Raw genomic sequence first — 24,896 nt, forward strand, 5'->3', positions numbered from 1 at the left:
ACCACATTAGTGTTTATATTGTGAAGCAGAATATTAAAATATTTTCATGTTGGAAATTCACCCCAGGCCATCAATTAAACAGATGTGATTAACTGTGTTACTCTATCAGTCAGCATGTACATTATCAGGCTCACTTATATTTACAGCCTCAGGTAGGGGTTCAAGGACAGAATTACAGTGGCCACACAAAAGCATAAATCACTGTGGACCATAACCATACAACTTAACAAGGTTTTTAACAATGTGTCTCATTTGGGCAGCTTTCTTTCCTTTAAAAAATACATTCAAATAAATACAGCAGCAAAAAAAAAAAAAAAAAAAATGACAGCACGGTTATACCTTTAAATGTTCTTACACAACCCGTCATGCATGACTACATGCTTACTGGTCACTTTACTGCCTTGTAAAGATAACTAAGCAGATAGGTAGAAAGAGCATATAGTGGGACAAAAGTATTCTGACGTTAATTCTAAAGGGATTGTCAGCCACCCATGTGTCATATAATTAATAATACATTTCTTGCCGAAAAAATACCTTAGTACTCTTATCCTCTATTATTACATAACGTTACTCCAGCATTGGGGATTATTTCCCAGGCTTACTAAATGATTAGTTGAGATGAAAAACATACTTGTGCAATTTTAACAAAAAATGCATTAAGCTTCTTTATGTCCATACTATAATGGATAATTGCCACAAGTACACCAACAGAAGAGTAAATATGATTCGCATAATGGAACTCTGAACATTGTTTGAAAGCACCTCAGATTTGGAGAGCACATTTCTACAATATTGCTCACTTCCATGGTGTGTGTATGTTGCAATAATTTAAAAGGAATCATATTGTGCTTCGTCAACTCTCCTTACCACGGGGCTTTTAGGAAAAAAGTTATAAAACGCGAACTGAATAATGGAAGTATATAATGTAAAATCAATGTCTCATTTGGGAGTTTGGACTGAACAAATAAACCCAAGCAGGTTGTATCCACAGGGGGAAGTAGGATAAATCAGTCTTAGGTATTGTGAGGAAACGAAAAAAAAAACACTAGAAACAGTTTAATGTAATTGCTGTGCACTACTAACAATAGAGAAATGACATGAAATTAATTTTGGCTTGCTGTTGAAGCATTGTTTGGGATGTTCAATTCCCTGGAGGTACATTTAAAAGTGCACCCTTTGGTTTCTGCTTGTAGTCGTGTTATAGCTACAGTACAGTAAATCAAAAAATGCACCTACTGTGGCTCGTTGGCATTTTGTAAAAACTTAAATTTAACAAGAAAATTATGAGCAATGGAATGTAAATCTGAGAGTAGTAATTAACATCATTCTGTGGGACAACACTGCTGTATTATTCCTATATCCCATTTTCCACTGGGATTCAGACCTTTTGAAATCAGTCAGTCCTGTTTGTTTCCATTGGCAGTAGAGCAATATCAATGTATATTGCAGTGGGAGTAGGAGTTTGGATTACAGACTGCATGAGTTCATCAAGGCCCAGTCCACATGCACATGAACACACAGGCAAGACTGGAAATAGTAGTACTTTTCTTCTGCACTGCTTAGATTGCTCTGTTCTAGTATTTCAGTCAATCACAATTTTCTGTGAAAAATGTGATTTTAAAACAAAGGTTATCTACATTTTAATACTGCACACAATGACGTTTTAGGCAGATCAAACCAATTTAAGATCATGATCTTTTCCCTTGTGTAAAAATAAATATTTACAAATGCCCATTTCAGTGCAGAATACCATTTGAATCAATGGCCACATCTTGAAGAGTGTGCTCTTGTTGCTGCATTTCAGTACAGCGACACTGATTGATTCTAATTAAAAATAAAATGCTCCAGCTTCAAAGTCTGCTCTGGTCTAAAGAATTATTTATTTAGATCTGAGAGTCTTTTGTGTGTCTGAAAGAGTTTTAGTGAAGAGAACTGACACCATTACAGGTGAATCTTAAAAAAACAATAGGGAAATTGCAGAATGGAAGTAAATGTTTTAAGTAGCTTTAAACAGCTAATATTTAGAAGTCATGTGAACAGATAAACAATTTTATTATCATCCGATAGGAATATAGTGGAGGCAGGTGTATGTGTGTATATACGTATGCAGTTTATATATATGGTCTGGCTCCCTAAGCATGCACATTTACTTCAGTGACAAGAAGGTTTCAAAGAGAAGGGAGATTGGGAACTGAGAGACTGGTGTGGAACACTTAAAATCAAAGATTTCACATCACAGATATGCTAACACGATGACTAAGACATGGGACAAGTGTGATGTAGCTGGGGTTTAAAACAGTAATGTATGTCAACAATTATTTAGAATGAATTTAACAGTACCATTTGTGTTTGTCTAAAATGAGAAAAGTGGAAAAATAATTGGCTCAATTATAATCTGCCATTATAACAAGACCAAATACATTTTTATTGACAGAGAGCATGTGTATTGTCTGATAATTATATATTTGTCAGCCTGTGTGAATGTCCCGTAATTATGCATTTGTCATGGTAATTTTCACCTCACAGTGCTGCAATTAAGTTCAGTAACTATAAAATCTTCTTGTCAATGTGCTCCTGAGTAGGGGCAATAATAAATAAACTTTAAAAAATATATAAAATCAAATACATGTTGATTCAACTGAGCCATACGTGATGTACAGTATATACTATATTGCAACTTGCAAAACATCACTTTCCAAAAATAAACAAAACACATACACAAAAGATGCATTTTATATTACATTCAGACCTTTTTAATCCCCGACATGTGTTAAACCGTATGTACACGCCTTCATAATGGTGGGAGAACAAAGCACGAACAACTGCATTCCCCCCCCCCCCCCCCCCCCCCCCCCCAAACACTGAAAACACCCACTGGCTACTAAGAGATCTATAAGTAATAATTTGTAATCACTCATTTGCAATCACTCATTTGCGTGACTTGCTGTGTGAAATTGTGTGACTTGCTGTTTTAATTTACCAGAGGTGAAATCCATAGAGCCTTGAAAAAATAAACTAGCAATGTCAGAATTGTCACTTGAATTGATTCTTTCTTGTAGATGTTAGACTGTAACATTAGCATTTCTTTCTTTTTTTTCTTTTTAAAAAGTAGTTAACTTCTTCATGGTTTGAATGTAATTAGTTAATGCAAAATGTGATTTTTCTTGGATACTTTTTTTTTTCAAGTTCAAACCAGATTTGCAGATCTCTGAAGAAGCAGGGCTGAAAAGCTGACTGTAAAAATCACTCAAGCGAGCCATGCAGCTCCTGAAAAGTGAGCTTTTTATTTTCATGATTAACTTTGTCATTTAAGTTAGACTTGTTTAGCATATATACAGTCAATTCTCATTAATACGAATTTCAAGGAACCAGCAAAGTGAGTCTGAGCCGGGATTTAAACTGGGAACCTCCTGGTACCAAGCCTTTTTCTTTAACCAATGGACTACCAAGCCTGCAGATAATAGTAGTCTGGGGCACTGATGGCAAGAATAATGTATTATGTAAGTATGTAAATGCATACCCTGACATTTATAAAGTTTACAAATCTGAAGTTTATAAATGTATAATTGTGATAGAGATCGAATGATTCTTGGTGTTAGATCTCCCTCCCTCCCTGCGAGGGCTCTGTGTAAAGGGAACAGAGTACCCTGGACTGGATGGCACGACAGTTCATTCCTAGGGTTAAGTAGAAGTCAGCCATCTAGAAAGGGGGCAGAGCTACGGTACACGAAACCAATGATCCGGACAGGAAACGGCATGGCATCCGCGGACTGGAGGAGCGGGTGCACTCGTTGACCGAGGGGTCATGAGTGACGGTATAAAAAGGGGACAAGGTAATGTGATCTGTTCTTTTTGTAAATGGTTAAAACAAACCTAAAAGGAGACTGGTGAAAATGTGAGTGTTTTTGTTTGTTTGTACTGTCGTGTACGGCTAACATGATCCGGAGCTGTTGCCAAAGCCAGCACCAAACCGGACAACATCACTGCACTTGTATCACAGAGAACTGTATTGCACCACGAGCACTAATTTTCTCACTAACTGACTTGTGTATGTGTTCTGTGTTTTGTGTGGGTGTATAAAGAACGGGACTATTATTTCAGAACAAACCCAGGGATTATAAATAAAGTAATACACGCCGCTGTATTAATTAGCATCATTTATTATTCACGTTTTTTTTTGCTATCAGGCACTGGAATTACAAATCATTAAACAAAATTGCACCTGGATTATAAGTGTCTGTTTATTGGTCACCTGTACACTGTTAACCACAATAATGCAGATTATAATTTAAGGAAGATTGTTTATAGCAGCTGTTAGGTATTATACTTTTTATAAGGTTATAGTTTGCAATTTAAAATAAACTGAAGAGTTCCTAAAATGTGTTGCAGGTAAGCATACCGTGTTTTAACTATGATAATTGGATACAAGTATAATAGTCTTCTTCTGTCATTGTTCCCCTGATGTATCATAAGCTGTAGTACGACTTTCAGTCTTTCATTCTCAGGAGTGCTTCATAGTTAAACTCCATTAATGGCCATTGGCATTCAGTGTTGTACCTGGCACCAAAGCAGATGTGCTGTCTTCAAGGTTACCGCTTATATCAGTCCCATCAGATATGTTTGCATTACACATGTAATGTTCTCTATGTAAACGGGAGCAGCAGTCACAGATACCTTGGAGAGTTCCTATTTAAATATCAAAGTCATGCACCATGCCAGTCGTTCATTGCTTGTTTATTACAGACTCTGTGGAAATGAAGGTTGAGAAAGTGGGCTGTCTCTCCCTGCTTTGGAGTTGTTACTACTGGTTAATGTTTAGAATTACTACTGGTCTCACATAGTGTATCTGGTAACACCAGCAATGCGTTGCATCATAATGTCTTGCTGAATGGAAAACCTAAATCTGGGCGCAAGGCAAACGTATTAGCAACAGCTTAAACGGCAGTATAAACTTTTGGGATTTGCATGTCTTCTTTAACATGACACATAGCTATTCCCCAACATGATGTGACACGTTGTTGAAAGCTTGCAGTTGTTCACAGAACAGAAACTTCTGGATGATTTCACCAGCCGAGTAATCAGGTGGAAAAATAATCATATAGGGAATAAATAGTAGATTTATATTAAGAAGCACATGTACAGCATCCTGCAAAGTGTCTGTCCTTGAGTTGTTTGTCACTCCTGGAAAATGGCTAACATTTTAGGATACCTCTGCTCATGTGAAATGATTTGTTCATTAAATAATGTGCATGCATTCAAAGACGATTATCTATTATGAGTGGGGTGAAAGAGGCAACACATGTCCCACCCCAAGCGCTACAAACCAGCACGGATTGTCCAACACTTTCCAGGACTCTGTACATAACTATTATTGTCTTAAAATATACACATTATTTTCAGGTCTAGACAGTATTTCCGAGGTCTAGACAAGACTTTTATTATAGGTAACTGGAGTATGTGTTGTATCCTAATAGCAACGTGACTCTCTGGTGCAATAGAATCCCCCACCCCCTTCATTATTGTTATTCTCTTTCTGCATTTGCTTTCAGTTTCTGGACAGTTAGCTGACTTTAACCACTTATTGCTAGTTGACAAATGTGTTCCATTGTTTGTGCTACCTCACAGACCTCTACCACACTTGTGTTCAAAACACACAATGTACGCCACCGACTAACTGGCACGCCCCATCTGTAAAAACAGCTTATTCAAAAAGGACAAGCCGAATGCGAGAGATGCAGGGACGTCTGTGTCTGTATTTATTGATCAGCACTCAGTGGTCCTGAGCAACATGAGCTCAATCAATATCACTAACAGTAGTCTTTCTATTTCATATCAAATGTGAGTGTTTCTAACTGCTGTTGATTTAAAAAAAAAAAAATAATCCTATGACACATTTTCCATTCTCCCCACTAATTCCACACATACATGCCGGGTATCTTATTGTGAGGATCGACTTGTATTGAACCGATGTCAACAGGAGTTAGAATTGATCCGGATTTAGAAAAGAAAAAAAAAGCTGAAGGGAGTTATTGGTGTAGAATACAGTGGCTGCCTCCCTTCCTATCTCTCAGCAGCAGCACCATAGCATATTATTATTAAACAGCTGGTTTTGCAGACCCGATGAGCACTAATCAGGAATTACCTTACCCTAGGTACCATTAGGTTGTCCCAGACTAGTGCTAATTGGTCTCAGTGAAATCAGACATTAGTCATCCCCCCAAAGAATCTGTCAAAAGAAAGGGTGTTGTATATTATTATTAATTTCTTAGCAGATGCCCTTATCCAGGGCAACTTACAATTGTATAACATTATTTTAACATACAGTTACCCATTTATAAAGTTGGGTTTTTACTGGAGCAATCTAGGTAAAGTACCTTGCTCAAGGGTACAGCAGCAGCATCCTCCCACCTGGGATTGAACCCACGACCCTCCAGTCAAGAGTCCAGAGTCCTAACCGCTACTCCACACTGCTTCCCTATAGAAACTGAAGTTCAAGTTAGCACAAGGTCAATTGCATTTGCAGCTATTTCATATGCGCTCTGAATTTGTTTGCTACCTTGTAAAAGATAAAAGGATTACAAATAAGCTGGAAAGGGGGTTAATGCCCTGAAACCAGTACAATCAGTTTGTATGGGTCAAAGGGATTTCACTAAGTGAGGAATAAACCCTGAAGCATTTAAAAAAAAAAAAACTTTAGGCTTGGGAGAGATTTTTGAACAACCCCTAAAGTGTCACAATGTGTATCTTAGGTTGACATATTCTGCTCCAGGCACTCTTCAAAGATACAAGTAATAGGAAGAGTGGATGCTTTTTGGTGGGAGGTCTTCTAAAGACAGCTTAACACAGAATCTGAAGGCGGTGGCTAATTATAAGCAAGGTTTTAATAGGAATCTGTAAAAGTACAAACATATACAGCATTGACCAGACCTAAACTGCATCAGGCAGTTTGATAATGTTGCTATACTGTGCATCTGTAGTATTGGAAAAGAGGGTTCTTAGGGAACAAGGTGACACCCACATGTCAAAACCACCACACAATGTGTCATGATAATAAGAAGCCTCTGCTTTTGGGGGTATTTATGTCAGGATTTGGTGTGCGTTCACTGAGACTCTTGGTTTGTTTAGGTTCAATAAATATCAAAAGAGGTTGACAAAAGAGGGACCACGTGGGGGTGTGCAGAAGCATGGGGAGTTTAGAGCAGTCATTTCTGTCTGGAACTGTGATTTTGTACAGATTTTTTCCCATTTATTAACTCACAGTTGCCAAAGTTGAGTGACGGTAGAAAATGACAGTTGCACACCTCATGGGATCATGCTTTGGAATTCAGTTTTTAATTGCTGAAAAGGACATGTTTGCTAGATTAGTTAGGAAACATAATCAATAATGATCTAAGCATAGTCAACAATAGAGAATAATAAAGAACACACAATGATATTAAACAGGTATTTAAATATTCAAAAAAATAAATATACTGTGTCTTTAACTGACTGGCAGCAAGGGTCACATTTTTGGTTAAAGAATTAATAATAGTGAGGTTGTGAAGTAAAAATGCATACCACAATACCTTTCAGAGTGTGTTGGTAGTATTTTGCTTATATTACAGTACTTCAAGCTAGCTATTAGGTAAAGTATTAGTAATGCAGCAAGTAGTTTTCAGTGCATGAAGCCTGATGCCATCGGTCCAAATTGAAGATGTGATGAATTGTAGATGGCTAGTATGGAGGAATGGTGCATTTTGAAACATGTTAGAAGGAGGAGTAATGAATCGCGTTGAACTTCACAAGTCTAAAAAGAAGTAATGATCATTGCTGGAAGTGCACCCAGGAAGACAGATCTATTGTGACAGTCAGCAGAATCATCACTGTTGAGATGAGTCATCTTGAAGGCAACACATAACTCACATTGTATTATCAGTCCGAAGAACTGGATGAAAAGTCCCCCCCCCCCCACCCCTTCAACCTTCCTGTTGTCTTTGCAGTTTCTGATTCTTTAATATACCACGAGTGCTGTTTATACATTGCGTGTAAAAACACAGAAGAGCTTTCCCACAATTCTTTTCTGTTCTTGGTTCAGAACGAGAGTTCAGGAAGTAACACAGTTCACAACACAATGGAAATCCATGTGGTAACCACAGAGGAGTTAAAACAGTACTGTATTCAACATTCCTCAACTCGCCTGTGAGTGCTTTTGAAATACTGTTTCACAGTGATAACCTTCATTATTATCCTTCACCGGTTTAATCTATTTCTGACGTCCAGCGCCACATACTTGCGCTGATACTGGCAGTCACAAAACACTCTTTAAAGTAGGACTCACAGTTTGCATGACACCCAGCAACCGGGTACCACGGCAAACTGTTGACTTTGCTTGGTTCTTTGTCTCTGTTTTCTTTAAATAAATAATGCTGCTGCATTGTACACATTGGTGTACAATGCGAATAAAAGTCTATTTTAAATTGAAACTAAATGATTTAAAAAATGTTTTTTTTTTTTTTAATTTCAATTATTATTATTTTTAACTAGGCCTATAGTAGCTAGACAATTAGCAAAAAATAGATCATGGTGCCGCATTGACAATTTATGATACTTACAGGAAGACAGTCAATTCTCGTTAATACAAATTTCAAGGGACCAGCAACAAATTTTGCATTATACCACTAATTTGTATTATCAAGAGTAGCCTATAAGCTAAATTTATACTGTCAGTTTTTATTTCAGTTAGTCAGTGGTGCAGTGTTAAATTGTGCACAATTACAAACCACCTGCACATTAATAGAATGGGTGTGTTTCCTATTCCTATACAGATGCTCAGAATGAGCTAGAGGGGTTAGCGGCACATGTGTGCAGTCTATTGCTCCCAATATGTTGGGGAAATCAGAAATGTCATAGAAATTTGTTTTCAAGGCTTGTAAGTACACCTTGCTTTTAGGGAAAAATAGGTATTTGGGTGTTCGCCTCAAAAAAACATTGAGCACAACTGGCAACGCATGAGAAAAAGCAGGCTGGAAAATGCCAGCAACAGCTGCCACAGTCGCCTGAAAGGACCCAGAGGCAAGATAATGCAGGGTGGACAATAGTTTGACCACTGCAGGGATAGCATGGCTTCTCTGGGTGACAGGCTCCAGGTCATCTTTTAAATCAGACAGCAGCTCAAGAATTATGTAGCTGCCGAGCCTGTACCTGTGTTTAATTTGGTCATTTAAATCGAAGAGGGTAATGCGGGTACGAAATATCCTTTCTCTTCTCACCTACAAATCACTCATTCTTGCTGAAGACAATAATCTCCTTCTTGCTGCAATCATAGCGGCCATGGTTAGGGGATAGTGTTTTTCATACTGGCTTTTAAATGTGATATTACGACTGTTTAGAACGTGCTTTCAAAAGTTCTTAACAAATTGATGCAATTGTAAGTGTTGCAATTGCCAGCAGCTTTAGTATATCTCATTATAATATTTGAAAACCCCCATTTTTGTGAATTTATGCAGGAATGCCCATAATTACATATTCATCTAAGGCTGAACCGCAAAGAAAAACTGCTGCCACACAGCATTCCCTAAAAGGTCGCAAACGGCATTGTGCATGGTTAGTACATTTCACCCTGGACTTCTGACGTGCTTGCAACTGGTTTGCGACAGCCTTTAGTAACACTTTAGTACATCTACACTTTAGTACATCTACCCGTTGGTGGTCTAAGATTAGTGATAATCGAGCAGTCTTTTTCCCCAAAACAAAACTGTCACGAGAAAGGTTGTTCAAGTTTATTTGTTGCCAAAGCACTCTTGGAAAAGAGTATTATCCTGACCAGAGAATTTTGAAAATTAAATTGCAGGTTGAATTTCATAAATTACAGAGGACAACTAGGTTTTGCATGTTCTATAATCTATGAACCTACCACCCCTAGAGATAAAGCTTCTTTGCAAGCAATGCATTTACCAGCTCTTTGGTGGAAGTGTTAACATTTATCAGTATTTTCAGGGGTATACAACTGAGAACCGGTCTGCTAATCTGTGATTATGTTTTATGAGAGATCATCTCCTACGCCTGTCAGCTTGTACATTAGTAAATTAGTGAAATTGAACAGATGGATTAGTCCAGCCCAAGTTTCAAGAGATTTACAGGGATGGGAAAAAAGACTCCAATAGAGTAACAGCTGCAGCCAGATTTTACTGTGATCTTAATAAGCCACACCTGATCCTAATTAGGCAAGCTAAAAGGTCACAAGTTGATAGGTGACTAATTAAGCTCATTGTAAAACCTGGAATGAATCAAACTGCTGCACAATGGGAATCCTACTATTTGCCTTTGTAGTTTAAAGAGAAAGTAACTTCAAATTAAATGTTCTAAGTTTTGTTATATGGTCCTCATACTGCTTACAATCATTTTGAGGGGATCTCATTGAAATGGCAGTATATCAAGATAAAATAATACAATATTTAACAAAGGATAGTGGAAGTATGGAAAACAACAGAGTGGCATGATGTAGTAAACTTTGATAGTTCCATATTGGCACTGGTGTTTTTGACCTTGGCATCACACAACAAAATAATATAAAGCACTGTTTCTTGCAACAACATGGATATTAGAAGGCAGTATATTTTTTTTCAATCAAATAAGCATGAGTATAATTAATGTATAACCTTATGAAATGCTCATTGCAGTATTTATCAAAGATTTGTTCGGTGCCAGCATAATTTAAAACAAGCACCAAAGATTTTTTTCTTTTTTTACTTATTTCATCAGGCTGATTCTGCAGTACGGGGAGAGGCAGGCTGTTCAAACTGAGCATAACTGCATTAAATTATCTCTCTGGTGGGCTTTGTTTCTAAGGCTACCTTTGACTTCAAAATGGAAAGCTATATATTTTTCATGACTTATCCTTCTAAAGTGTTGTTGTTTATCCTGATTATTTATAAAGCGTTTCCTACGAGTGTTGTACGCTCCATAAAACATGGAGCAGCTAGCGCCTCAGCTGCAATGTGATAAGACAGCTAGGCTATAGGGTTCTTTGTCTATTAGCATTGCTTCCGTTCTGCTGAAAACATTAGTTAGACCCCTCAGTGGGGCTTGTGTAAACTAGCTGTTTTTCATCCAAAGGCTCTTTGGTCCACTAACAGTGCTTGCATTTCAAATCAATTCATTTCATTTACTTTTGTGAGCCATAAGTAGTCATATTGAGCCAACTCTTTTTAATCTTTTTTTTTTTTAAATACAATTGTTATTCACCCTAGTGCTTACTGTCTGTTTCACTGGTTCATCTGATGAACTGGTGGACGGATTGGTGAGTTCCTACATGTCCTGTGGAGTTGTGAAAAACTAACATCCTTGTAAAATAATGTTAATAATGTACAAATCCCTTTTCCACTTTCACCTAGCATCATGCTATGAGGCTTAATGCCTGTAGATTTTGGGGTTTGTTAACATACAGGTATTTTATTAGCTGTGTGTTGGGAATGCGTTGACCCTAGTTCTGCCCTTGGATAAAGGAGGCATGGGAGACAATTTTTAATAGTTTAATAGTTTAAAGTTGCAACAGGCAAAATAAATACACTGCATTTGTCATCCACAAAACTCTCAAAAGTATTTAATACACACAGCAGTCAAACAAAACAAAAAAAAATTGCTTCTTTTTTTTTTTAAAACCAGCATAAAACCACCGCACAACACTAAACTAACACCCGTGATCAACCTATTTATACACTACGTGTTTTTGCAGGGAGATTGCCACCCAATACTCTCCCCCCCACACACACACATCCAGTAAAATAAAATGACACAGAACTGTGTAAGGCTCTGCAATGCTCTCCCTTGTTCTTGCATATTTTGCTGATATCAAGAGATAGCAACTACTGTACTACACAGAGTAAGTGCAAGATTCCATTATAATATTTGAGAGAATTAAAAAAAATGTTTAAAACAATGCTAGTATTTAAAATGTTTTGCTCGCAAACATTTCACGTTTTACAGTAGGTGTCTTGCGGCTCTCGGCCGTATGAAAATGTTGGCATGCGGCTCGTAGGGTCAGGAAGTTTGGCCACCCCTAGTTTATAGTTCAAGTTTATAATTCTGACTTGGAGGTATTGAAATATGCAAAAATACACAGCAGTGGTAATGGTATACATATGCCTGATGTTCAGCGTCATTATTTGTTGATCAGATTCAAGATTTTTATACTTTACTACCAATATAATAATAAAACAGGCCGCACAGTTTCCTTGCAAGCTGAAAATCTGTGAGCTGTAATACATTTCAGAAACTACATGTATTATCCAAATGCTTTTCAGAAATACTTCTGCTATACTCTTGTGGTTATTTGTATTTTAAATTATTGTAATCAATTAGATTTACTAAATGCTCATTCCAAGCATGGAAGGACAAGAGGGCAGTGCTGTTTGGTACAATTAACATCGTTTCGTAGGTCAAAATGCATCAAATTTCAGGAACAAATTGAAGAATCATCATCTTACTGAAACAGAAATACACTTCCTTATCTCCTATAATCCCATTGAAGATCTCTTGTTAAGTAATGTTTATCACACAACTTCTGAACAAATAACATAGAGCCAAAGTATAAAAAAAGGCCAACCAGGGAAAGGGCACAGAGCTACATCAATGCTTCCCCACGATTGTCAAAAGTACATTCTCAGGAATTCAATAATGCGCACATTTCAAGTTTGGATATACACACCTCCAGACTGTTGCTGATAAAACCACTGACATCTCAACAAGAAGTTGATCTCTGTGTAGCAAAATCAATAAAGCCTTTGCTTGCTGCTTTTAACATCATAATATCATAGTATCCCACTGTTGGGGAGTATTTTAACACAAAGGCATTTCTCTTTTAATAATTATAGTAGTTTTTCTTTTTTTTTTCATTGAATTGTTTTGGCTATCTTTTACGAGATGTATTTCGTTTTAACTTTAAATTCATATTACAGTGAAGCTACTCATAGCACGGTATACCATATAGAACGAAATATTAGCATAGCCCCTCCTTAGTTACCATAAAATGACACCCGCTGACACGGCACTTTGAACTTTGTTATAAACCCAAGTCAAAATAAAAAAGGACCAGGTGAAGGGGATTTTTTCAGGAATAGTAATGCTGTTATCGATCAGGGAAGTGAGTGCTCCGCTTGCTGTTTCTAAGATCACATGCCAAGCATTGCTGATTTGTTAATCAGACTCACTACAAAGAAAGAACACACCTTCAGTAAGGCTACATCCAGACACACTTGGAATAGAAAACAGCAGGTGAAGCTTTCTGCTAGCCTGACATAGGGTGCAGGGAAAACACTGATAAACCATACTTTTAATTAATACACTTCAATATTTCTTGTAAGCGGCTTTACATCCAAGGGATGTAAAGATCTCAAAACACTGCCATCTTTCTGTTCTGAATCTTCAACCATACAATGTATATTCACATTACTGTGCTAACACATATTTTGTTATTTAGTTTTATTTATTTTATTGACATATTTGTACACACACCACAATAGTGGAGGCAGACCAACTATTGTCCGTGTGAGTACCGGAGGATCTAACGAACGGAATTGAAATAATTTAAATGCCATATTAATTAGACCTGCCTCTGTTTAGGTCAGTGTAAGGGCCAAGGAGTTTTGGCAGCAGGATATGGTTTTGTTAGTGCTGCTGGGGGAGGGGGAGACCAGGGAGTAGGAGATCAAGGGGGAGGGGTTCAGAGAGGTATAAAAATAGTTAATAAACTCCACTGTTCTTGTTCCCTCTAATTGATGACTGTGATTTGAACTGGGGAGATGTGTATTGTTCATCTCCAGGTCCCGCTGTCTTGCTTTTAGGCAAGAAAAACATTCTTCAGAGCTCTTCTTAACCTTCTCTGGAGTGTAGCAGCAGGAGTTCAGATTGTAGGTGCAAGGTCGTTTTCTAGGAGGGAAATTGAATTTCAATACATTGCGTTCCAGACATACCGAACAAAAAGTGACAAGTGTTGTGATTTTTTTTTTCCTACTCAAAATGAAAAGTCCTCATGACAGATCATTCTGTATGCCATACAAAAGAATACTGCTTAGTCCCAAATGGTGTTTAAAAAGGCTTTAGGAATTCTCATCCTCAAAATAATCTATAGTCTTACATCTGATATTGTACTCCTCTTGAAAGGATTTAATAAATAATTGCATACAAAGAATACCATTTGCAGCAAATATGCAGGCTCTGTTCTTGCTGTATCGTAATGTTATATATGTAGTGTTAATATTGTGTAAAGCAGATGGCTGGAGTAACATTTCTGGCAGTTCATGACTTATTGAGCATGCCATTCATAGATCAGTAAGTATTCACCTATCCAATGTGATGTTATGTACTTGCACAATGAAGCAGTGAATCAACATGTTAATAATGAGTTGCCAGTAACTGTAACAATGACATGTATATTATAATAATGATACGGTGTGTTTCAGAATATTTGTACCATAGAATCTAAACATCCTTTGTCCTTGTTGATATTACATTTTACGTACCATTGACAGAATGAGATGAGAAGGAGTAGTTTTTAGCCATTTTCACCATTTAGAATCGTTGTTGGTTAAAAAATAAATAATTAAATATTAACAAAACCATGTTTCCCATTGACGTAAAGCGATTGGAAAGGGATGGGGATGAAATCTTTCGCAACCTTTCCGAACTGTGAGTTGTGTTATTACACAACTATCTTGTGATTTAGTTCAACCAGGAATCTGAGCAAAACGCCAAATAATATTTCTTATAAAAAGAAAATGTAAGCTTTCTATGAAGTGTGGTTCCTTCTTAACCAAACATTTGAATCAGAGGAGTACTCTAAGTTTCAAGGAATGTTTTTTATAAACATAATTGCAGGTGCAATTATTTCAGCTGTAATGGATTTTTAGTAGGGGTGGGTAACGATATGAAAATTGTATATCGATACCATGCATGTGTATCGATATCGATAATATCGAAGTCTTCCAAAAAATATATATATATAATAACACAATTGCAATTTCAAACATGCATACATATATAGACGTTAACAGATATTTACATATAAAAAGCAATAACTTGCTTTAACTTAGTGTGCTTTGCTTCACAATATCCATGGCGAAAAACAAGGGTTTGTTATATTGTTTTAGTATTCCATCATCAGCCACCTCAAAACCTAAATATTTCTATACTTCGCTACGCACAGACTTTCTTGCCAATCTGGAAGTAACTGAATCTTCAGCTGCTCTGCGAGTAAATGCTGACTTGTGACACCTAGTTTCTGTAAGTCACCTTGTATAAAGACGTCTGCTAAATAAACAAATAATAATAATAATTGAGTACGATGTCATGCCGAATTTTGCATTATTTTGAGATGTACTTTGTTTTTTTTAAAAGTACATCTCATTTATAATACCGAAAATACATTCATAATAGCGTAAGTAATGAATCGCTGACGCATGCGCATATCTCTTAATAATGCAAAATGGATGGCCAATGGTGCTTAATACAGCATGCAAATAGCATTTGGTACCTAATTAAATGGTTAAATAATACTTTAGTTTGTGGTGTTTTTCCTACAAGACTGATCCATGATTGGTATGTATAGGGTTTGTTGTATATTAATATAAAATAAACTTGATTGTACTGAGTTTGTATTTTTAGCAGATTAGCAATAAAAAGTATATCTGAGCTTAAGTGAATTTTATTTTTTTAATCCCACGATATCGCGATTATCGAACGATATCGATATCATATCAAAATATCGATATTGGTGCCCATCCCTAATTTTCTGTCATAAAATCAGGTATTGGACTTAAACAAGATGTGTGGTTTATCACCTCTTCTCTTCTTTTAAACATGGCCATGGATCATTTGTGTATATCAGAGCTACTATTTGTAACTTTTACTGTAGTTTATTTTTTCTCATACAGAAACACCAAAGGTGAAGTAACTCTGATCTTGTCTGTATTACAAACAAATTGCAGTGCCGATAGAGACCAGTGCATTAATTGTGCTGTGTATTTCTTAATGTTAGGGCTCTAAAACTTGATTCAAACACTGTCAGTCCATTAAAATCCCTTTAAAAATACCAATCTTTTGAGCAAGCCTTACTCAAGAAAAAAAGAGCAATTTTTTCCATCAATTTATTTAAAACTGAACACAACATGAACACAATCTATTTCTTGCACAACCTTTGGGAAATCAGTGGCCCTGGAAAAACTAATAGCTCTTATTATAGATGTGGCTGCTGTAAGTCATTCGTAAAGGAGATATATTGACTTGCTCTCCTTATTAAAGCATATATAACTGAGGGCAATGATCTGCAAAATACTTAACAGCACAGTTGAACAACATCTATTTGAAAAAAAGATAAAGACTTGAAAAAAAAACTTTAAAGGTTTATCCTACCATTGTGTCACCCCACGTATTAGCAACATTGTTCAATGGAATCAGCAGTGTCTTGTATCATCTCATTTATTTTGTGTCCATGTCAGGAGGCAGTAATATAGAGATTGATTTGTCCACACAGCAAGCCCAATGCATTCTCTGTGGATTGGGAGCACATCAGCATTTTCAGAGGTTAAAACATAAATAACATGTGGTTCTTCTTGCTCATAGTATCCTGCGTCACACTTAACTAGAATAACAGTGATGTATGATGGAAAAAAGCGTCTGTTATACACAGCAAAAGAAAACCATTGTAAGCTATTGTAAGAACCCATTTGTAATTGCCCAGTTTTTACAATGTAATTACATGGCCATGTATGCCCTGCAATTTAAATTCCATTAGAATAGTTAGTGCTTCCAGTGTGAAAGCTGTGAGATTTAGCTAAACCTCTTGACAGACAAAACTATGAAACTAGAACTACTGGTAAAAATACAAACTAAGACCAAATTTCATCATACCTTTTCATTGTTTTCATCTCCCTGAGTTATTGTTTTACTTATCCATTTTATTTCTGCAAACTAATACTGTACTACATATAAAGGTATACATGACTTACGAATTCTACTATTCCAGCCAAACTACTGACGAATATCCCCAACTCCAAACAGTGTGCAGTCTGCTGCTTAGGCCTAATGATTACACCGTGTAACAATTTTTTTTTTTTTTTTTGTTCCTGGGTAGTAAGTGTTATTTCCTAATTGCTTATGCCTCAAAAGTATAGAAAATGGCTATTATTCCCCACAAACTTTGCTTTTGTGACCAGGACAGTGATATTTTGAAATTTACCTATTTTCCAGAACATTCCAGATAGATTCAGTGCTGCGTAAACTTGGAGTAACTTCTAGAACGTTCTAGAACTTTCCAGTAATATAAATAGTAGTATAAATACAGGGGCCTTAAGCCCAACAGTTCAGTTTAGTTCCAGCTGCCTAAGTGGATACATATCTGCATTTTTCTGAGATGGCATCAAGGTCATAGGAGACTTCAAAATGGTGGCATTCCTGATGGGTCTCCAAGGCGGTTTTACCAAGTTTCCCTGCTATCTTTGCCTTTGGGACAGCAGGGACACCAAGGCGCACTACCACAGGCGGGACTGGCCACAGCGGACCGAGTTCTCTGTGGGGAGGAACAACATCAAGTGGGAGCCACTGGTGGACCCCCGGAAGGTGCTGATGCCACCACTGCACATCAGATTGGGCCTTATGAAACAATTTGTCAGAGCTCTAGATAAGGAGTCGGCAGCCTTCAAGTACCTTCAAGACTTCTTCCCTAAGCTGTCTGAGGCAAAGGTCAAAGCCGGTGTCTTCGTCGGACCACAGATAAAGAAGATCCTGGAGTGCAATGAATTCCCCAAGAAGCTCACTAGTAAGGAGAAAGCGGCTTGGAACAGCTTTGTCGCAGTGGTTCGGGGCTTCCTGGGCAATCACAAGGCCGAAATCTATGTGGAGCTGGTTGAGACTCTGGTGAAGAACTACCGCACAATGGGCTGTAGGATGTCCCTCAAAGTCCATACCCTTGATGCTCATCTTGATAAATTCAAGGAGAACATGGGAGCGTACTCGGAGGAGCAAGGCGAGCGCTTCCACCAGGATATACTGGACTTTGAACGCCGCTACCAAGGACAGTATAACGAGAACATGATGGGAGACTACATTTGGGGGCTGATTCGTGAAAGTGATTTACAGTATAATCGTAAATCTCGAAAAACTACTCACTTCTAAATCTTTTGCAGTCATTTTTGTATTACTTTAGTATAAATACATGTTAATTTGGATTCATATGTTGTTTTTTTCTGACTTTATGTGAACGAAAAGACACAAATTCGCCCGTTTTCTCATTGGAAATAGGTAAATTTCAAAATATCACTGTCCTGGTCACAAAAGCAAAGTTTGTGGGGAATAATAGCCATTTTCTATACTTTTGAGGCATAAGCAATTAGGAAATAACACTTACTACCCAGGAACAAAAATTGTGTTACATAGTGTTATCACTTATTATTTCCAGTTATTATTAAAGTTGAATGAAAGCCCCACACACAAGTGTTCATTATTAATTCAATGAACAGTTCAAACCAAAAATAAATATAATCATTTGTGCATATGTGAAAATGCTACATGGTTCAATTGAATTTGTTCAGGTGTTTGCAGCTATCTAGACTCCTAAAAGAACATGTTTCTCAAAAATATGCATGTGCACAGTTTCATTGATTCTCCGGGGGCTTACATTCACACATCTATTTGCACATTGTATCTAGTTCTGTGTTAGACTAGTGCAGACTCTGTTTTATGTATGATGATGTGATGACCCAGTAGTTAAGAATGTACACTGTAGATGTGTCTCCTTAAATCTGGTTCATCCACACCTGCATATCTATTGAACACCTTTTCTAAAAGTCTTTTAGAGAATATTCTTATCGTGACTCCCAAACCCATGTGCATCCGTGCGTATCTGCTCACTTGAGCCTCTGTGTCGACTGGTTTAGCCTCATTACCTAACAGTTTGACAGTGCAGTGCATGTACGGAGGCATTCACATGCCAGGGGAGATTAGTGCCAACAGCACTAACATAAAACTTGTTGTGACAGTAAACCACGAAAGAGGGGATAGCTTATAGGTGCAAAAGAAAAACATTACATCTGTGTCATCTTTAATAAGGAAATGATCATGAAGGGAATATATGTTGGGACTTTGATCCTATATAGTTATTTTACAACAAATGTAACTTCTTTATCGGTGCATAATTATACTGACATTTAAAAATAAAATGTTTTCTGGTGTAAAACATAAAAGATGTTGGTGCTAAAAACGAAATGCTTTTGAGGTCATATGCAGTGATGGCAGTGCCAGTGAATTTTCATTTAAATACCTGTTATTTTCATTTAAATACTTGTATCTTTGAATAATCCTGGCGGTGGCAGTGATATATTTTTCATTTTTCAGTAGTCATGGTTGTTTTGACAGTTATATTTGCACGTCCTAGGTCATAAGTCAGCTGGGAAATTGGGGGTGAACATTTTTGACCAGATATATTTGTTGGACAATCCACGCAAACCTATTGTGACTGACTACACGAACAAGAGGTGGAATTGGGATGAGGAATTGTTGAACTAAAACAAAATTGCAGCTTGCCTTTGTAAACATTTCAATGCTGCACATCTGACCCTGAAGAAACGCAGTACCAGGCTCTGCTTTTCCTTTGACTGGCATGTTTGCAGTGTCTTAAAGTAGAATAGTTCCATTGAAATATCTGCAAGAAGAAATTTATCACATTTCTTAACTTCCAAGATGTAAGATTAAAAAATCGAATTCACCTACCATAATGGAGCATCTTTGTATATGAATTGTGTATAAAAAAGGTTGTCAGTGTTTTTTCGTTAGTTCTATGTACTCTAACTGTTTGGTTCTGAAATCTTTACAACACCTACATAACCACTCTGTGCAAGTGCTTCCAATGTGTAGCAGTGGGATGCCCGTATGTATAGTATGGTAGATTATATTTTAACATGAAAATCAAACGGCATGAACCAAATGCTAATATTAGGATTTTTTTGTTTAGTTTTTTTTAGTGTAGTGTCAGGGGCCTTAATGGGATTAAACCTTTGCATGCAGGAAAAGAGCAGACTGAGAAATTAACACCTACATCCAACTGAGTGCAAGTCTCTTCAAGGCTTCTTAGGCTATCAGTACCAGTAACTATCTGAAATGCTTTGGATACCACCAGGGATCTTTGTCATAGTATCCATTTTCACCTCATAAATATTCATTGTTTAAGCATCTCCGTTTGGAGGGTTGTTTAGCCTAGGGTTTTAGACTTTCTTTTCGGATAATTGGACTTCAGCTCCCTAACATCCCAGTTCTCATCTTCTCCACTTCTTCTTCATTTCAGCTGATGAGCTTGATGGTGATGAGTACCTGGAGATTTTCGGGATCACCAGGGAGCAGGCTGGAAGATACGAGTGCAAAGCCGCTAATGAAGTGTCTTCACCAAACGTTAAATACGTCAATGTCATTGTGAACTGTAAGTACCTGTAGCATCTGGCTTTTTTCAATTAAAGTTTCAATTGAATCTCATTTGAAATGTAGTTTACAAGTTTTGATAATGTACCATGGAGATCTGGGTTGTCCTATCAAATGCTCAGATGTGGAAAAGCTGAGGCAAAGAACCCATCAATGTAGCCAGTATACACAGCTAACCTACCGATTAAGATTAGGGTTAGATATATATGCAGTACAGTGATCAGTCACACATGCTGGAATGGGGCCAGCTCTAAATATATTAAAACATTTATATCTTTCAAAGATATACAGCCTTATACAATTGGCCATTGATTGTAATGTGCTTGTGTGCTTTGTTACCAACATCAATATAGTTCTTGCCAATTTATTTTTAAAGTTTGCATTTCATCTTTTTAGGTGTCGATTTGTTTTTTCACACTGAATCTGGTGGTGATGCAGGCTATGTTGCTAAGCCAATTAAAATTGGAGCAGAGGTTGCTGGGGTTGAAGAAGTTGTTTGTGCTTCCAGACAGTGTAGCTTGTAGTTTGCTTGTGGCCACAAAGCTAGATTTAACACATTCTAGGTAAAGTTTAAAACCTAATGAGACACCCCCTTGGAGGATGCCAAGATCAGTCATTGTCAGAATACACTGATAAGCCAGTTTGATAAGATTACAATGAGTAAATGTAGTTTCCACAATATCCTCTGCAAGCACTTAGTTAATATGCATCGAGCATCCTCATGCAGAATCCTCAATGAGACTGCAATCCAGTCTTTGCTTGACATGCATTATATCCCTTTGGAAAACAAGCCCCGGTGCATTGCTGAGTCCAACACTGATCTCAGCAGACAAGGCAAAGCAGGAAATAGACTAAAACAGACTCAGTTCCAAATCTCACCTACATGGGGTATTGTCAGATTTGCACATACTCCATTTATTTATATATATGCTCTGAGCACACTCTTAAACTCAGGGGAGATGTTTAAGGTGGACAGAGATGTTTAAGTTGGTTTTGTTAATACACTGGGCGTGCTATATGTCCAGACAACTTTTTAATAATCAAGAAAATCACACAGACTCATTTAATTTGATGTTGTAACGAATCAGAGCAGTAGCAGTGCTCTTTTCGGTTTATTAAATGCTTTAAAAATTGGATTGGTTGGTTGCGCACACCACCGTAAATCCCAAGTAATAAGCAATCCAGTGCTTTTACAGGTTTAACAGCATTAGTACTTCAGTACAGTAATACAAATATGTTTATTATATATTTAGCCTTTGGGCCATAAAATGCAAAAAGCTAAAGCACCCACCGCTAAATCCTGCAACATACAATATATCATTCTCCACAGCTAAAATATAAATCCTATACCTTATAGCAATGCATCCAATATAAACAAGATATAAATTCAAATATATGCTTACCTTCCAGTATATGTAAGTGCAGTGTAGGATATATTGTAAGAGCTGTCTTCAAAGGGCTGAGACTTCTAAATATGACCAAACAGCAACCCGTTTTTCAGAGACCCTCAGAGCATGGATCACGTCAGCTTGCAAGATCAAGATCAATGGTATCGAATGGGGTCTTGCTCTGGGCTTGTATAGGATTTTCTCTCCTTTGAATACATCAGGAGTCCCATGTAAAATCTGATCATCAGTCTGCCTTGACAGTTCTTATCTTTGAGTTAATGATATATTCTAGAAGGATCCGGTCAACTCTTTTTAAAAATAATTGGAGCTATATAACAACATTCAAAATTAATTGGATACAACTTCTTTCCAAAAATATTGGAACATGATCTCATAGTTCTCTTTTTCATCCCCTCCTTTCTCTAAAAAGTCAGGTGAACCAAAGTTCACAGGATCCTTGCTACAATACAATACAATACAATACAATACAAGTTTATATGTGTATTAAAAGAGATGCTGTTTTATATAACCTCAACTTTCGGTGTGATTATATTAATCTGGGTCTACAATATATTCCCTCTGAGCAGCATATCTTGTCAACTTTTCAGATCAGTCTACTTTCATATACAGGTGTGTTAACAAAGTATTGGACAAAGATTGTAGGAGTTTATCACAAGCCCTTGAATAAAAACCAGTAAGCATACAGTGGTCAGTTCAGTTATTTCCATTTAAATTTAAGGTATAACAAACATGTTAAATATAATATAATTATTTAACTGTGCCATTCTTGAACTAAGCCTGACCTCTGTTTCAAAAAATTTGCCTGCACAAGCAGGTTCAAAACATCCTGTTTACTTGCCAAGACTAGTGTTTTAATTAATATGAAACTCCACTGTAAACGGTTTTCCAAATTCATCACATCAAGTCATTTTTGGCTTACAAACATCATCCCAATAGAAGTTGCTACCTGTCTACTGTGTACTAAAATTATTAACTACAGTTTACACTTTATTGTCTTATATTCAAACCCAACAGTTGTTCTGTTATGAAGTCTTTTAAGCTTTTAGTGAAAGGTCCAGTTATTTACATCTAAATACAGGCTACCATTAATATAGTAGAATGCAATAGTATTACTCTGACTGAACTAAGTTTGACCTATTTTTCTGTTCATACAAAATCCAGTTGAAGCAGGTTTTAAGACGACCTATCTTCTGGCCAACTTTACTATTGATTAATATGAAACACTACTGTAAGCATTTTTTAATACTAATTATTTTAGACCAAATTTTAGCTTAACACAGTAAACCATCCTACGCTTTTCGTTCCCATTTCTTCTTATTTTTTGTGATATATTTGAAAAAAAATGTATTTTAATATAAATTCCTAACTTCTATTATCCTAAAGGTATTTTGTTCGTTAATATTAACAAGATTGCTCATTATAGAGAGGATCTTGGCTTTTAAATCGCTGACCCTCAAAAATCCCTGCTTCATCGGCCAAAACCAATGAGTCATCTCCAACACTGCTTTTACTACAGGCAGGTATGGACGAGATCACAAAATTAGTTGTATTCTTTCAGCAAGTTCACTGTTAAAGTTACAGTTTACATAAATCTGCTAATAATGTTTTCTAATGGTTTTATATTCTTTAAAACACATTACAGTCATTACAATATGTTCAATTTGTATCCCAAAGATCGTCCTGCTTCCCGTAGCGGTAACAGTCTCTAAAAGAATAATACCTACTTGTTAGTTGGGCTCCCATCTCCACATTCTCATTCCCATCGTCAGTGGGCAAACACATTTTAACTGAATCTGGGTCCATCAAAGAACCGCACATCCTTGCAACCGAGGCCTTCCATGCAAAAGGATCTAATGACTTACAGCACAAAAGGGACGTGCCAGGACCGTCTGTGACAGTATGTTCAAGTTTTTAATCCATAGATCATTTTTTTAACAGCCCAAGTTGATGCCATGGACCATGCTGTATCTGCCCGCCTCAGTGGTTTTAAAGGAAGTGCTCAATTTTAGCACCAACACTTTGGAGGTGTTTTGATTGATGTGGAGGGATGATAAGGGATGGGGAACTGTTAGAAATGTCGCAGAGTTTGAAGGTAGAGCTCAGAAATAAATGTTTGTATGAGAATTCAAAACAACTGTCTTAAAACGTGTTCATGATAGTGCCTTACCACAGGCAAATGTAAAAAAAATGTGGCTATGTTTTGAAAATCACTTACCCAATTCATGCTCCAGCTGTTAATAAAAGAATGACTAAACCTTGCAAGAGAAGGCACCAACAAATGGGCAACAGCTTTAGATGAATTGTCATGCATTTGTCTCGTCTCGACTCGACTACTGCAACTCTCTATATGGTGGTCTCCATAAACCGACTGCAGCTAGTTCAGAATGCCACTTCCAGGATCCTTATCAGATGTAAAAAACATCATCACATCACCCCCCATCTTGCCCAGCTGCACTGGCTACCTGTAAAGTTCAGGATTACTTTCAAAACTCCTGCTCACCTACAATGCCCTTCATCACACAGGTCCTGAGTACCTCCTCAGCTTGCTGACCCACTATGTCCCTGCTAGGTCCTCCAACTCTGGCCTGCTTGTTATCCCCAAGCAAAAGTGCACCACACTTGGTGAAAGCTCGTTTAGCTTCATGGCTTCGACTCTTTTGAACTCTCTCCCAGCTTTGGTGCATGATGCTCCCACCGTCGCTTGCTTTAACTCAAGACCCACCTGTTCTCTCTTGCTTTCCATGCTCTTTAAGCCTGATGTCTGCTATTAGCTGTGTGTTGCTGCTACTATTTAATGTATTATGCTACTATAATGTATTATGCACTTTTTCTTTGTGCAAGTTGTGCAGAACTATTCAGCTACAATCATGGGAAAGCAAAATGCTTTCTGTGACATCACAAACGGTATAAGGTCCCATGATGCAGTGCCAGCATTAACCAAGGTCTCCATCAAGACAGTTTCCTGGGTGTTCCTAGAATGGCAGTATTTGTAGAATACCCCCACTGATTAACAAAACTCTAGTTGGAAGTGGATCACCGACGCAT

At 37.2% G+C, this 24,896-nt stretch overlaps 1 protein-coding gene across 3 annotated transcripts in view; it reads left to right on the plus strand.

Annotated features, from left to right (window-relative positions):
* The window catches only part of LOC117405635 (limbic system-associated membrane protein), a 626,316-nt gene that overhangs the window by 560,996 nt on the left and 40,424 nt on the right, over positions 1–24,896 (plus strand). For all 3 annotated transcript variants that reach the window (XM_059028421.1, XM_059028420.1, XM_059028422.1), the window contains one exon: positions 20,312–20,443. In XM_059028421.1, coding sequence (XP_058884404.1) covers positions 20,312–20,443 — 132 coding nt within the window. The remainder of the gene's footprint in view (positions 1–20,311; positions 20,444–24,896) is intronic.

This window comes from Acipenser ruthenus, chromosome 8, assembly GCF_902713425.1.
Source record: "Acipenser ruthenus chromosome 8, fAciRut3.2 maternal haplotype, whole genome shotgun sequence".
Taxonomy (NCBI): domain Eukaryota; kingdom Metazoa; phylum Chordata; class Actinopteri; order Acipenseriformes; family Acipenseridae; genus Acipenser; species Acipenser ruthenus.